This window comes from Pavona decussata, unplaced genomic scaffold, assembly GCF_977016875.1.
Source record: "Pavona decussata unplaced genomic scaffold, jaPavDecu1.1 SCAFFOLD_250, whole genome shotgun sequence".
Taxonomy (NCBI): domain Eukaryota; kingdom Metazoa; phylum Cnidaria; class Anthozoa; order Scleractinia; family Agariciidae; genus Pavona; species Pavona decussata.
The window spans coordinates 313,909-329,913 of NW_028145654.1; the positions used below are offsets into that span (position 1 = coordinate 313,909).

General features: G+C 39.3%; 1 protein-coding gene across 6 annotated transcripts in view; it reads left to right on the top strand.

Annotated features, from left to right (window-relative positions):
• LOC146456997 (polyunsaturated fatty acid 5-lipoxygenase-like) overlaps nt 1-16,005 on the top strand; it is a 52,361-nt gene that overhangs the window by 24,755 nt on the left and 11,601 nt on the right. For all 6 annotated transcript variants that reach the window (XM_085092457.1, XM_085092454.1, XM_085092459.1 and 3 more), the window contains exons 2-4: nt 6,426-6,601; nt 13,032-13,383; nt 15,193-15,325. In XM_085092457.1, the coding sequence (XP_084948583.1) occupies nt 6,546-6,601; nt 13,032-13,383; nt 15,193-15,325 (541 nt within the window). In that variant the 5' untranslated portion in view covers nt 6,426-6,545. The remainder of the gene's footprint in view (nt 1-6,425; nt 6,602-13,031; nt 13,384-15,192; nt 15,326-16,005) is intronic.

The following is a 16,005-nucleotide window of genomic DNA, read 5'->3' on the forward strand; positions in this document are numbered from 1 at the left end:
ATTGCCGGATTGAAACGAAAATCATGTTTCCTCCTCTCCCCCCCATCCTCCCCCCCCCCCCCCCTCCTTAGGATTGTACCGAATTGTCATCATCAACAACAACAACAACAACAACAACCTTTATTTTCCTCAAAATAAAGCCGAAATTAACCGAAATGAAAGTAAACAAATCAAGAGCTTTCGAAACCTCAATGCGGTATTTCAATACTATCCTCAAACAAAAAGTTTGGAGGAGAGTGAATTTGTTTTTTCGCCACGGCACCTCTCCGTGCGGATCAAGCTCAAAAAATGCGCAAGATTTGTAATGTGTTACGCTTAATCAATGCAAAAAGGACGTTCGCTCGCACCTATAATGGCACAAAAGATCGGGCCTATAAAGAAATTCAGGACGAAATAGTGTTGTTGCTAGGGCAGGTAAAGTGTTTTCATTTGAGTGAAACTGAGAGCATGAAAGAACATTTTATTTCTTTCTCTGACTTTCCCTATTTTTTTAAACAGAAATCCACTGCTATGCATTACTTGACTTTATTCCAGGAATTATGATTTACGATTGAAACTTTCCGTTCGTCTTTATATGCTCTCACCACCGAGAGAAGTAAGGCCTTCGTGTGAACTGGAACAGGCAGAAGCCTTTAACAACGAAGGGAGACCGAGGAATGAACAGCAAAGAATCGTTGTCATTGTCAATGCATGTACTGTGGGTTAACCCAATCCAAGTGGAACTCGTAATTAAGTTATATCTTCAACCATGCCATATAAAAACCACTATAAATTGAACAATCACTGGACTATGGTACACAGGTTCAAAAGATACTCTCACTGGCCTTGTAAAAAGCTGTTCGTATGGTGGATACTCTGGAGCACGCTAGGAGGATTTAACAATGACAACGTCAGACTTACACAGTGACGGCCCGTAAGAGATAACACTGTCTTTTAGACCGAACACGAAAATCTGAGAAATACCAGTCGTGCCCCTCATCCTTTGACACTAGTGCGCGCTAGAAAATAAATTAAGGTTAAACTCTTATCTTAAAATTTGGTCAGCCCTTCCGTAAGCAATAATACAGAATAATGTTGTGTATTTCCAGTTAACATTTTACGCCATCAGTGACTCATCTCAAACAGACATTAAAGCTAGGTTTAACAAGTTAATCTAAAAAGAAGTTTTTTGTCGTTCCATTCATGGTGAACGTCCTTATTACATTGATTAACCGTATAACACATTGCAAATATTGCGCACCTTTTGAGCTTGATGCGCGTTGATCCATGGCGAAAGACAAACTTCACTCTCCTAAATATAATAGCTTTTTGTTTCAGGATAGTATTGAAATACTGCATTGAGGTTTCAAAAGGTCTTAATTTGTTAACTTGATTTAAATTAATTTCGGTTTTACTTTTCCTGTAATGTTATTTTATTGATGAGAATCCGGCACAGACAATACAGAGTGAATCTCAGAAGAGGAAAACTACATGATTATTGTTTCAGTCCATTAAATATACCTTGCAGACCTTGACTTGCCCCCCGGGGGGGGGGGGGGAGGGTTACTCCCTTATATGGGCTATATAGGTATGTGCGGCGCCAAGGGTATGGTTTTTCGGCTGTTTTGGTCATAAATAGGGTATCAATTTTAAACATTTGCCGCCATTTTGGTAATAAATAGGGCATAGATTTTTGCACTCTAGTCCTGGGTTCGTTTTTTTTTTTAGAAGAAGCTACTTCAGGTCATAAATAGGGTAGGGAAAATCGCAGATTTTGGTCATAAATAGAGTAAGGGTTTTGGGAAGCGGGCCGCACACCCCTACCCAATTTTTTTTAAGTACCCCCCCTCCCCCCCCGGGGACTTGCCTCAATTTCTTCTTGTAATTTCAAAAATCATTTTCGCACTGTCATCACAAGGGCGAATCTTGACATTGTTTATTCCGGTGCTTTTCGCGCGCTTGTGTATCAGATTTCACTTGTCACGCAATGAAAGTTGTTGCGTTGTTCAAAACTTTGAATCTCTAATATGCAGATTTTGAGACAATTTTCAGCCTTGCCTCAGGGATGTGATATCGCCAGATATAATGTGAGTAACGATTGCAGACAAGTAATAGCATTTCTTTATATCTAGTTTCCAGTCGTGTTACATGTATCCGGTTGTGATTGAATGAGTCAAGTAGTCAGTAACTATTATTATTATGTTGCACTATTCTTCAGTATTTTCGACAAACATACAGAAAATCAAAGCCTGATTGGCGAGTGCATTTATACAGATGGGCATAGAGAAGATTTTTTGTGTCTACTTTCTGATCATAAATGTATACAGAGGTAAAATAACGGACGCGTTTCGTCCATGTAGCAAGTCGAGAAACGGCTGATGTTTACATTTACGTCGGTGCGCGATTTTTTCAGTTTTTTCTTGTGGTGGACTTTATTCGTAATATTTTAGGCAAATTCTGTTTTAGGTCACGTAAAAAGGGAGCATTTACACTTTCTAGCTTAATAATAACGGTAGTTTGGAAGTGTTGCATGATATGAGAGACAGGGTATTAATTTCACTGATTTCAAGTTATTTCCCTGCGAACGGCTCTTTCATCTCGCTTGAACGGCTCAATATAAACTCGTAAATTTTACCTGAAAGGAATCACTTGATAACCTAATGCTTATATGGAGAGCACTCAAGTTTGAAGCTAGTTATTTACGTGTATAAAAGCATGAAATGAACAGAGACCTTGGCTTTTATCTAAAAGCTTCCGTGAAGTGTATTGATAAGTGCAAAGCAACAGGAGGAACATGAAGTACTGAAATGGCGAATTGTGTCAAAGTGTATTTCACACATCTCGACCTAGCGCGCTCGCTTTTCGCGGGCCAAACTAAATATTTTAACATGATAAATAAGAACAATTGCCCGTTCAAAAAAGTGATTTCATTACCAGTATATTTGTATACCCTTGATGATATGGTCATCTGAAATATGGCAAAAATCACTCTATCTAAGGAATAGCAAACATTGTATCCTTTACGTGGGCAACTTTAAATGAAAGAATGTTCAGGTGGAGATAAAATATAGTTTAGAAGCAAGCACAAAGGATGTAAAAACGATTGTGAAAGTGTCAACTCGAGAAAACGCTACCTTGTCTTGAACGAGAGTTTTAAAAATGTACTAATTTGCATAATTTCAATCGGGCCATCGGTCGCGTTTTGGCCGATTTCGAACTTTCCCAATTTTTGCCAAAATAAAAATTCGCTGGAACTTTTGAATATTATTTTTGAAAATAGTTCACCAAAAGGGTCTTTTGGGGCAAATAAAAAAAAATTCGAAATTTTCGCTTCTGTCACCGGATTCTCGAAAGTTACTGACAACCGCTCTTAAATCCAAAAGAGGATGAAGGTGGACAGCAAGCCATCACTAAGCAGTAATCACTGTAAAAGTTCGTTTGTTAGTGACAATTCTCTCCACAGTAGACCCTTAAATATCTATTCAGTAACCTGATTTAGAGAAAGAAGGAGAAAGACAAACAGTTGTTCCACTCTCCCTCAGTTAATGCTAATTGTTCTGCAAGGCTCAAAAACGCGATTAATCTCTTCCCCGGGTAACTTCTTAAAAGCCTTCTGAATGCAGATTGTTTAACTTAGAAATTGTAGATCCTGATAAATCACAAAGTTTTTCTTTAAGGGGTACTATTTCATTTGAGGGAACAATGTTAGTTCTCGCCACTAGGCGACACTTGCGAAACTGGTTTTGGAGTGAAGAGAGGGTACAACTCATCTTAATGTAGGGAAGCCCTGTGTTTAGGAAAACACCTAAACATTCTATCCCTTTTTAAAAATGATAAATCACATGACCCCCCTCCACCCCGATGATATATAATCCTATTTTTAGCTAATGATGTCATCATTTCCAATAGGTAAGCTTAACCTTCACCCCTTTCCACCCGAAGACAAAACTATTCTATTTTTAGATCATGGTGTCATTGTATCCAAAAATAACTTCACAAGCCTGTCAAACTGGTGATACTGATCATGACTGACATAAGATAAAAATAGAGCATGACATCATTGATAAACCTGTCAAACTGGTTAATAACCTGTTGGTAGGACTTAAATATAGCATGACATTCTATAATTAATGTCACGTTAATGAGAATCCACCTTATTTTGTTCATGAGATCAAGACAATAGGAGATTACGTCATCGGCGTATTTCCCCGCAAAAAAAAAAGGAAACTGTGATGCGCCCTATACTACTAAAGAATTTGACTTAAACTTCTCAAAAATTCAATTGGCTTGTTCTCTTGTTACAGATTATAAAGGACGCGATAAAAAGACAAATTTGCCCTTTCAAGTCGATTGCAATGTGACGTAAATAATAATCATTTAATTTCGCCCTCAATCAGTGATTCTTGAATGATAGGGTCAAAAATTAAGGTGGGTAAGTTTTAAAACCCTTCCGAAACTATGGAGAGGTGAAGCAAGACAGTAAATTGAAAACGTGAACTTTTTGAGCGATCTTGAGAAAAAAAATGTTCTGAACTTCACTGTATACTTACTATATCACAACACAGGGATTTAAAGTCAGTCAATGCAAAGGGGAAAAACAAATAAATTTAATACTAAACGTGACTCGCCGAATGCACAACTAATACGCTCACACCAAATCTGAAAATTGCAAAGAGTTTATTCGTACCATGAGTCATTTTCGAGACCGAGTCAAGTTCGAGTCACGAGCCAAGTTCGAGTCAGGATCCAACTTTTATTTTTTTTGTTCTTTTTATGTCTTCTGGTTGCTAATCTCGTTTACATAACGATGTGCCAGTAGTAAACAAAGAGAGAAAACTGTCTGATTTCGAACACTTTTCATTATCGATTACCAGAGCCATGACCGCTGTGATTCGCCGCTACTTTAGGAAGATATACGGCATCCTTCAGTGTTCATAAGAATGATAAGCCAGACCACTATTTGCATACACCTGAAGCAGAGATCCCATTTCTGCGACTGAGGAAACGAATGGGGAAGGAGTATTAGCGCCATCTTGTTGCGTCCATAGGACACCCAAGGACAACCCACCTTTTTGAGCCATTTTAGTACCTAGTAGGCTAGTTCCAGGCCTAAGCTATAGTAACTTAGTCCGACTGAAGTCCGTTCGTTAGGGGTTTCATGTGGGCTGCGTTCAACTGGAACTAAGTATTGAAAAACTCAAAATGGCGGTGGTTTAGGCCGACTGTTGAATCGGAGAGAAACGGGAATTAAAGGCAAAAAAAAGAGATGAAAAACTAAGAATTACAGCACAACATATCAGACGGAGTGATTATAATGTTATTCAAATGTACTGGAAATTAACCCTATGTTTTCCATCTCTGGTGAGTGCTTTACATAATAATACCCCCCCCCCCCTCCCCGTCCCTCTCCCCCTAGGGAAATTATTGCATGCCTCAATTTTCAATGGCGGCGGCCACTAACTTCGCCAACTTTTAGGCAACCGTTCCATTTTGTCAGTTGAAATCTTAGCAAGGGTTATGGAAATCCAAAAAGAAAATTGGGGTAACCACGAATTTTTAGAGATCATTAAGCACCAATCATTCTAAAAATCAGTAAAATACAAAGCAATGTGTGGCGTTTTTTGTCTTTTTCAAATTGAAGCTTAAGTATATCTGAAAAATGAATGGTTACCCCCAATTTTCTTTTTGGATACCAAAACCACTCGCTAAGTTCTGTTTTCCCCGAACAGTTTTACATCGCGCAAAAATATCCCTGTATTAGTACTCGGGCACCACCCATAAGAAACCCGAATATGACGAGATGCGCAGAACGTATTCGCAGTAGCAATAGTAGGCGCCGTCCTTAACGAAATTTGAGTCATGCCGGTGAAAGAACATTCTTGTACCATTAAGGGTTTACTTTAAAACTGCAACAACCATCTCATCTAACAACAGATTTTTTTAATCCATCTCAACCTTTCAATATAGGTGACTCCGATAAAAGGCGTCACTCTTCATTTGCGGTTCGTTGAATCAAATTGTTGATACCTCACTAACGATATTTCATCTCAGAACTACAGCTAAACTAAATAAAATAATAAAATAAATGGGAATCTCAGTGGCACACCCACAGAGTGGCTATTCGTCCACTGTTTCCAGGTCGAATTGTTTCCAGGTCGAATTGGAATTTGGAATGTTGGTTTTTGTGGAGGGAGGAAAACCGGAGTATCCAGAGAAACGGAGAAAAACCTTCGGAGCAAGGACGAGAACCAACAACAAACTCAACCCACATATGACGCTGAGTCCGGGAATCAAACCCGGGCCACATTGATCGGAGGCGAGTGCTCTCACCACTGTGCTATCCCTGCTCCCACTGAATCAACTGAATTAATGAAGATTAATTAACTGAATTAATCCCGCAAACAAAGATTTTTTGTCTTGATTTTTCCTGTTTGCATATATTACAGAACACACCTTGCTATATAATCGTTCATAAACGGTTCACTCAAGCGGTCAACGCCCTGAAGCAGGAAGTGGGGACTACAAACAATTGTAGCGCAGATTTACCTACAGCGTAGGCTACGAACATGAAGCTTTTGGTTGGACTGGTGACTATTATAGCAGGCTTAGTGGCGGCGAGAAGGTATAGTTGATTTTATTTTACATTTTTTCTTTTTAGGAACATTCTTAGAGAATAATGATGCATAAAAACGATAAAAATGAAATTTGTCCATGATACGGTGAGCTGACCAGTCAAAATTATTTTAAATGTATTGGGAACATACAAGAGCTGGACACGCTCAGTGCACCTCAGCACCTAGAAATAACATCTATCGCATACTAAAAGGCGTTTCCCTAGAGGTATTCATTTGTATTTCACGCAATAAGCATTCTAATTTGTTATTGCATCATTTAATTGGTCATTTTCAAGCTGAACAATGTGAAGATTAAGAATGTAAATTTTCTAACGTTTAAAACTATTTTTAGGATGGGAAGGGAACAACCTAGACGGGGCTAACTTCAGAATTTTTCTTGTCTATGGCAGTTTTTTTTATAAACTACGTGCTCGGATAAATTGTTGTTTGCGTTTCATCAACATTGAGTAAGGTGCGACTTTTCAATAGTTGTTGTATCTTTGAAGAGCAAATCGGCTGCGCTTTTTATATATACGCCGGCTACCTGAAAAGCCCATGACGCTACTATCTGATTTTACGAGACAGAAGTTTCTTTTTTTAAACTCGGAATGAACCAAACATGGTGTGATCGTGATCTTGTTTCCTTAAACGAGATCACGAGAGCCGAAGGAGTTTTTTGTCTTGGTATTAAATTTATGTCGTTTATGTTCCTCTTTGACATACTGCATGTCTGTTTTTTTTTTTGTGACGCTCCGTGATAAGTTTGTGGGGGTCACTTGCCAAGCTGAGCTTTACAATATCAAATAATGTAATCCGAGTTGAACAATGAAACCTCTGTTGCTAAATATGTGATCTAACCCAATGAAAGTATCTGAAGATTTAAGATCGTCTTTATTCGATTGACCATTAATTTGTTCCTGAAAATTAATGCGTGGTAAGAGCATTAGATTAAGCGCGCGACTGAGCTTATCGTAAACAGGGTGACACCACATAGCTGGTCACGTACGCATATAGTTATTGAAATATTACAAAAGAGAACTAAGAAACATCCTAAGAATGGTCTCAGGCTCAAATTGAAAAATAAGAGTGACGCTCAACTCCAAATTATACTTTCTTATAAAAAGGAGTGTACATTGTTACACGATTTTCCTTCGGCTTTTAATTAAATTTGTCTCGCTGTAAAAAATCACCCGATAAATATTCTATCTAAGCCAATCAATAATTGTCCTTTATCTAAATTCACTGAGAGGTGAAGTCATCACTTATGATACTGTAAGGCTTTCTGCGCAAAAAAATTATTGCATGAATTTTACGCGCGGCAACAGTTTTAGGTAATCTCGTAAACTACCTTGCATGACTCATCAATTTGTGGGGCAACCACCCCCCCCCCCCCTTCCCATCTCCCTAACCCCAGTTATTTCAGCCCTGAGCGGTCCTGCATGTGACTGGAAATTATTTAACGGATTCCTTTCAAGTGAACACAAAAGAAGTGGAACTGAAGAAATTACAACCAACGTGCTACAACAGTTTGACATTGTGTATGGAGTTAGAAAGAAAATAGGCATGTCAGTCTAGTGCTAGCATGCAGGATGTTTGGCACATGAACCTACGTGGTTAAACGGCCTAGCTCCCGTGTGTCTCCTCCAGCTCAATGGTAGAGCATCCGAACCAGTGCTGGCAAATCATATAGTTTCGGATCCTGTTGGGAGAACTCGGATATTCTTTTTCCCGAGTATGCATGTGTCATGAAAAAAATCATTAATCATTTATTCACATAACATCACATTTCTTTCACAGATTAAATTTGTGTTGTGTAATATCGTTTTCAGATGCATAAGGCTGTTGAGAAGTTTTAGTTACCAGTCTTTATAAGAGCACGTGCTCGCGCAGTTATGTATTGCCTCGCTTTAGTGAATAAACTAGAGTTGTAGTTCGCACAGCCATCGTGAATGTGTTTATTTGTATTCGGGAATACAAAACCATAACATCGTGTCAGAAACCGGATAATAATGAATCAACTGCCACCACCGAAGCCGCTATCATTCGAAGAAAATGTTGCAGAGAATTGGAGACGTTGGATCCAGCAATTTAGGCTTTATCTCAACGCGACGCGCTTCGACAAGAAACCAGCGCAAATGCAATGTTCGACGTTGCAGGAGAGGAGGTGTTGAAAATCTTTCATACATTCGGTCTCAGCGACGAAGACAATGTGAAGATAGATGTCGTGATCAAGACGTTTAAAGAATATTGTACGCCGAAGAAGAATGTAACTTACCAGCGGCATGTGTTCAACACGAGGGCTGAAGGAGCGGCCGAAGGAATCGATGTTTACGACACGGAATTGCGCAAGCTTCCAAGAAACTGTGAGTTTGGAGAATTGCATGATCCTGATCGTATTGTGTGTGGTATCAGAAGTAACGAAGTTAGGAAACGTCTTCTGCGAGAAAAATATTTAACTTTGGAGCGAGCAGTTGAGAAATGTGCAAGACATCTGAGATTACTGAAAACCAGGCGAAGAATATTGTTATGGATCAGGATGACCGAGAAGTGCACGATGTGAAAGACGAGTCAAAGAAATCACCCGGAAAACCGAGAGGAGCAAAAGGAAAGCGCAAACAAACAAAAAACCGTTCAATTGTAGAAGATGTGGACAAGTGCACCCGCCTCAGAAATGTCTAACCTTTGGTCAGGCTTGCCACAAATGCAAACAAAGAAATCGTTACTCGAAAATGTGCCAGTCCAAACCAAGGGACAGCTCTAAATACGTAAATGAGTTCAGATGTGATGATTCAGATACAGATGAGTTCTTTATTGGGGTCTTGGGAACCAAACCGCTCACTCAGAAAGATTGGCTACAAAGTGCAGTGATCAATAAACTCCAGCCATTTGAGCACCATGAAGTGCTCATGGTGCTCAATGCAATGTTTTGCCTTATGCCTTGTACTGTAAACTGACACGCGAGAAAGTGAGAGTATCAAAAACCCGACTTGTGTCTTATACTGGCCACAAGATACCTGTGATGGGTAAAGCTACACTCCAGGTGAAACTTAGAGGGAAGTCCCACCCTGTTGAATTTCAAATAATCGAGCATCCAGCCACTCCAGTAATTGGTCTTCAAACCTGTCATGAATTAAACCTGGTCAAGAGAGTCAGTTCAGTTGATACCCAAGGGGATGAAAACCTGTCCAGTAGTACTAGCTAGATGCAATCAAGATGGTGATGAAATCTTTAAGAACTATGAAGATGTGTTTGATGGTATTGGATGTTTGGAGGGTACCTATCAGATTAAGATCGATCCTACCGTAAGCCCCGTGGTACACCCACCTCTCAAAATACCTTTCACAAAGAGAGAGAAAGTCAAGCAAGAACTTGAACGCGTGGAAAAACTTGGTGTTATTCGTAAAGCCGAGGAACCAACTGAATGGGTTAGTTCTCTTGTAGTTGAGAAGAAACCAAATGGTAAAGTGCGATTGCGTTTAGATCCTAGGGATTTAAATAAAGCTATCCAGAGAGAACATTGTCCTATGAAAACCGTGGAAGAAGTTGCAGCTGAATTAAGTGATGCCAAAGTGTTAAGTGTTTTAGATGCCACATCTGGAGTTTTGGCACATTAAGCTCGATGAGAAAAATTTGAGCTGTTAACATTTAATACACCATTTGGGCGATATCAGCACCTCAGGATGCCATTTGGTATTAACTCAGCCCCTGAGATCTTTCAAAAGAGAATGACTCAAGCCTTTGAGGACCTGAGTTGAGTGAAGACAATCGCTGATGATAGTCTTGTCTGGGGCAAAAGCGAAGCTGAGCACAACATAGCTTAGAGCAAGTGTTGGAACGGTCAAGGAACGTTGGACTGAAGCTCAACCGAAGTAAAATAAAGATTATGACTACTGTAGTTCCATACATTGGATATGTGTTGACATCAAATGCAAACGGATTGAAACCAGATCCTAGAAAGGTGCATGCAGTGGAAGGAATGCCATGACCAGCAGATAAGCCTGCACTCTTAAGATTCCTTGGAATGGTGAACTACATGAGTAAATTCATACCTAACCTAGCAGGTTATTAGGTGGAATGGCATTGGTCCGAAAGACAAGAGAAGGCGTTCCAAGCCATTAAAGAAAAGCTGACAAGTGATGCAACACTCCAGGATTATGATGTCGAAAAGCCCACTACAGTTTCAGTAGATGCATCATCCTATGGACTTGGGGCGTGTCTACTGCAAGAGGGTCGACCAGTGTGCTATGCATCCAGATCACTTAACTCTGCTGAAAGAAACTACGCGCAGATAGAGAAAGAACTATAGGTAATAGTGTATGGATGTGTCAAATTTCGCCAGTATGTTTATGGCAAGAAAGTAAAAGTTCAGACCGACCACAAGCCTTAGGAAGCCTTGTTTAAAAAACCATTATTTCAGGCACCGCAGAGATTGCAACGAATGATGTTAAGGTAACAGCGTTATGACCTACAAGTGGAGTATGAACCAGGCAAAAACTCGTTGATTGCAGACACTCGAAGCCGTGCTCCAGAAGAAAGCACTGAAAATGCAGCCAACACAAAGGATGAAATTGAAGTACTCACCATTGAAAACATGCTAGTCAGTGACGAAAAAGTGGAACAGTGTAAAGATGCTACAAGAAAAGACCTAACATTACAGAAGCTCAAGACCACAGTGATAAGTGAATGGCCAGAAAGGAAGTCTCAAGTAGACCCTGAGCTTCGTGAGTATTGGAACATTAAGAGAGAAATTTCTGTTTGTGATGATTTACTACTGAGGCAGGACAGATTGATTGTACCAAGTTCACACAGAGAAGAAATGCTAAGTCAAATTCACGGCAGCCATTTAGGCATCGAAAAGTGCAAACGTAGAGCCAGAGATCTCTGGTACTGACGAGGAATGAACCAACAGATAGCAGACATGGTATCCAAGTGCAATACCTGTAACATGTACAGAAATTCTAAAGCAAAAGAATCACTTGAGAGCCATGAAATAACCTGAAAGGCCATAGCAAAAGATTGCTGTTGATGTGTTTGCACTTGACAAACAACAATATGTGGTTATGGTTGACTAATACTCAAAGTTCTTTGAGGTGTCCCACTTGCCTAATAGCAAAAGCAAGACAGCGTTTAACCACATTAAACCTCAGTTCGCAAGATATGGAATCCCTAAGATAATAGTCAGTGACAATGGGCCCGAGTTCAGTAGCCATGAGCATGCTGAATTCGCAAATCAATATGGGTTCAAGCATGTTACGTCATCGCCCAGATACCCGCAGAGTAATGGTATTGCAGAACGAGCAGTTCAAACAGCTGAGGACATTCTGAAGAAAGCAAAAGTTGAAGGAAAGGATTTTCAGCTTGGTTTGTTAGCTTGCCGAAACACTCCCATCGAGGAAGTTGGCCTATCGCCAGCACAGATGCTTATGGGGCGTCGAACCAGATCCCAGCTACCTACCACGCCTGCATTACTAAAGCCACAGTACCCAACCGGAAATATTAAGAACGGTCTCAGTCGTCGTGCAGCAATACAGCGGCAGTATTACAACCGGAATGCAAAAATTCTGAAACCCCTGAACACAGGAGACACTGTGCGAGTCAGAAAGCCAGGGCAGAAGACATGGACACCTGCTGTAGTTACCAGAGTGGCCGATGCGCCAAGATCGTATGTTGTTAACTCAGTAGTAACCAGCTACAGAAGAAACAGACGTGATCTGATTAAAACAGCTGAAGCAAAACATCAGCAGCAGCGACTAGAAGATTTAGAAACCAACACCACAAGTCCAGTCCATGATCCAGTAAGCTCTGAGAAAGTCAGTTCTAAGGTCGAATTATCCGACCACCTGTTTGGTTTAAAGACTATGTGACCGATTAGAGAGAACATTTCACTAGTTCTTACCAGACATTGTGTTGATATTAAGTGAACAGTGTTTTGATGCAAGTCATGAACATTAAGTTTAAGGTTGATTTTGATGCTCATTTTGTTTAGTCTCGTTTATTTTTTTTTGGACGCATGTTTGTTAAAAAAAGGGAGATGTTGTGAGATACTAGTTGCCAGGCTTTATAAGAGCACGTGCTCGCGCGGTAATGTATTGCCTCGCTTTAGTGAATAAACTAGATTTGTAGTTTCTACAGCCATCGTAAATGTGTTTATTTATATTCGGGAATACAAAAGCATAACAAAGGCATTTTATAACAATCCATAACCATGTTGGCAAAAGGTACTCTAATTGTCTGATCTCTTTGTAATAGGAACAGGCTTCATTCATGAAATTTGTGTGCCAAGTTTAATGCAATTAGTCTATAGTTTTTATGCGTGAATTAATTTTTTTATTCTGTATTTGCGGCAATGGTGCACTCTAGAATAGGCCTTCTCTTCTAGGAAAGATTAAGAAATATTTTGTTTATATGTACTGATTAAACATTCAATTTTTGTTCAAGGTATGCATCAGCTGTCCAATGCGAAGTCTCTCTTCCCCAAAAGTCCACCCCAGACTGTAAGTTAATGAGAGATGCTGCTCTTGATGAAAGAAGGAAGACCTTCACTTTAAAACATGACCCGGCTTTGCATGGCTTCGCGTTGCTTAATATGACCAAGGGAGAGCTGCAGGCTGTGGCGTTAAAAGATCCTTTCACGAGATATTTCACCATCGCTTACGCTCAAACTACAACAGCTAGCAGTAAAACGTTAGACCTTTACAATAACATTACCGCTGGGAAGGAGATCAACAGCATGTCAGAATACCTCGAGATAGCAGCATTTTTCGGCTCAGCTTTGGAGGCAGCAATTGGGGTAAATAAAACTTTTCTTAAACTGCATAACCAACAAACTCAAGAAGAACACAAAGATGTCTTAAAAGTTACAAACTTTGGTCTTGGGGCGGCTTAATCCAGTCCTGGCTCCTCCACTCTCTGTCACGCAACTCACGGCGCAGAGCACCGTGTATTGCGTGACGGAGAGCGAAGGAGCCAGGACTGGAATAGGCACGGCTTCGTTTAGTGACATAAAAACAATTTTTAAACCCTACTTTCTACCGTACTGAGCCCGGAGCGGATCGTTTTTCCAGTGAAGTGTGACATCCAATTGGTGCATAAAAAAGGAGCCTTATTGATTAAGGTGGCCGAACACAGTTTTTCCAGTACACAAGTGTTAGTAAACATTATTTGAAAACTACGTACTTCTGAGTACCCGAAATTAGCATGGTGCAAAATTAACTAAGAAGGAATAAATTTTGATACTTCTTGTTGAACAAGGTGCCGTTGCCATGGCAACGCAGCAAGCTATTAACCGTCCACAAATAATGGTTTTTCTTAATTTTTAGAAAATGCACTCGTTAGATTTTTTCCATATTTTGTATCCAGAAAGACTCACAAAATACTGACATAGTGACGCTGCTTTCATGTAATTTTAACAGACAGATCTCCTGTAAATGTTGGTTTTGCACTTTAATGTTTTTTGAAGATACCCTCTGTTAGATTTTGTTTTTGGTTTATAGGCAAGTTACGCTTTTAGAAAACTACTGTTTTGTCAAATTTCACGAAATTCTAACGAGCGGTTCCTTAGAAAACAGTTCATTTCCATTAAAATAACTAGTCACAATTTTTTGCTCAAATACGCATGCGTGGCTTTTAATTAGGGTTTCTCAGAAAGATGAAAAGCGTACAAAAAGGCTTAGCTCATTGTGAACTCACTCTCTTTGTTCGGCGATAATTGAAGAAGGATTCACAAACGAGAAACTAAGTTATTTTAAGAGCAAAACTTACCTTTGTGATCAATTTGGTATAAAATCGAGGGATCGATAGTATTTGCTTACCACAACCCTAGCGCGCGCTTAATAACATCACTAACATAATCTGTAAAGCGCGCGCAAACTGTGTTCGGCCACCTTAAAATGCAATTAAATCTGCGGATGTTAGGCTCATGAGAAAGACAAGTTGATCTATCACCAGTTGGTACTATTTTACAAAAATTTCTACTATGTTTCTACCAGCTAAGTGAAAACTTTTTAACGAGAGGGAGAGAAAACAGAAAAGGGTAAGGACACCAACAAAAACTGAGAAAGACTGAAAGCCAAGTGTGCCTCCAATTCAAACATTAGCCTCGGGTCTCAAAGGGGCTTAAACCAACCAAATGTCAGAGGTGTTTTCAATTGACCAATCAGGATAGAGGAGAACATCGCAATGAACCAATCAGAATTTCGAAACAATAACATGTAATTGGCGCTAAACGCGGGTAAATGCTTGCAAGCAAGTCAAGATTACTTGTGAGAAGTGTTTGGACGTTTTTTTTTTTTAAATCATAAAGCGTGGAAAAGCAAAACCAGAGGTAAATGCAATATGAATGTTTGGTTGGTTTATCAACAGAGTTGATAACTAAAGAAAAACTGGCCACCGTAAAGAGATTCGAGTGCGGACGTTTCCTGCGTTGGTCTTTCGTTTTGGATTCGCTATGACGAATGATTTTTTAATTATCTCTTAGCCCTTTCAAGAATTCGCTTCAGATTGTCCTATCTTCTTGTTGTTAGGAGCATTATGCTTATGAGTCAAAAATGTAGAACATTTAGTTAAACGAAACAATTTTGTTTGTTTTGTTTTGTTTTAGCAATATGCAAGACGTCCATCCGAACACGAAGCGTTCATTGACGACAAAACGGTTTGGCTAAGTGACAAGCTCTTCACTCAACAGCGCCTGGCGGGAACAAACCCTATGTCACTAAAACGTGTCACTATCCAAGGTAGGGGTAGTAGAGTTTATGCTTGGGAATCTAACAAATGGGTTTAGTTAACCCTCCCCGACAGAAAGAGACAAAAACAGATCGATATAATCAAACTGCAGTGAAGCAATTATTATCGTTGTGTCTAAGAGTTTTATTGTGGTATGTTATTAGTAGCTAGTAGTTTCTGATTCGATTTTATGTTGATACATTTATATCTAGGATAGGTTGTTTAGAAAGTTAGGTGTATATTATTATTATTATTATTATTATTATTATTATTATTATTATTATTATTATTATTATTATTATTATTATTATGATCATCATCATCATCATTATCAAACAATTCTTCAGTGAGAATTTAAAATGTTCCAACGTTAAGGTTACTGTATACCTTCAGAGGTGTCTCGCGTCCAAGCGATGTAAATACCTAAACCCTTATATCAAATAAAAGCTTATAGAGCTGGCTGTCAAACCAAACCAAGAATTTTGAAATAAAATGAATTGCCGAATTTTTAGCGCTGCTTTCTCGAATCTATTTTTTTCGCTTGGAGGAGCCACTTCAAAGAGCTAAAAATCAAAGTGAATTTGTTCGTTTGCCTTCAAATTTGAACAGTTTAACATATAAACAACAAAAACGCGAATTTTTTCTTTCGAAATATTTTTTCTCCGAGAGCGATTTTTGTACTATCACTCTA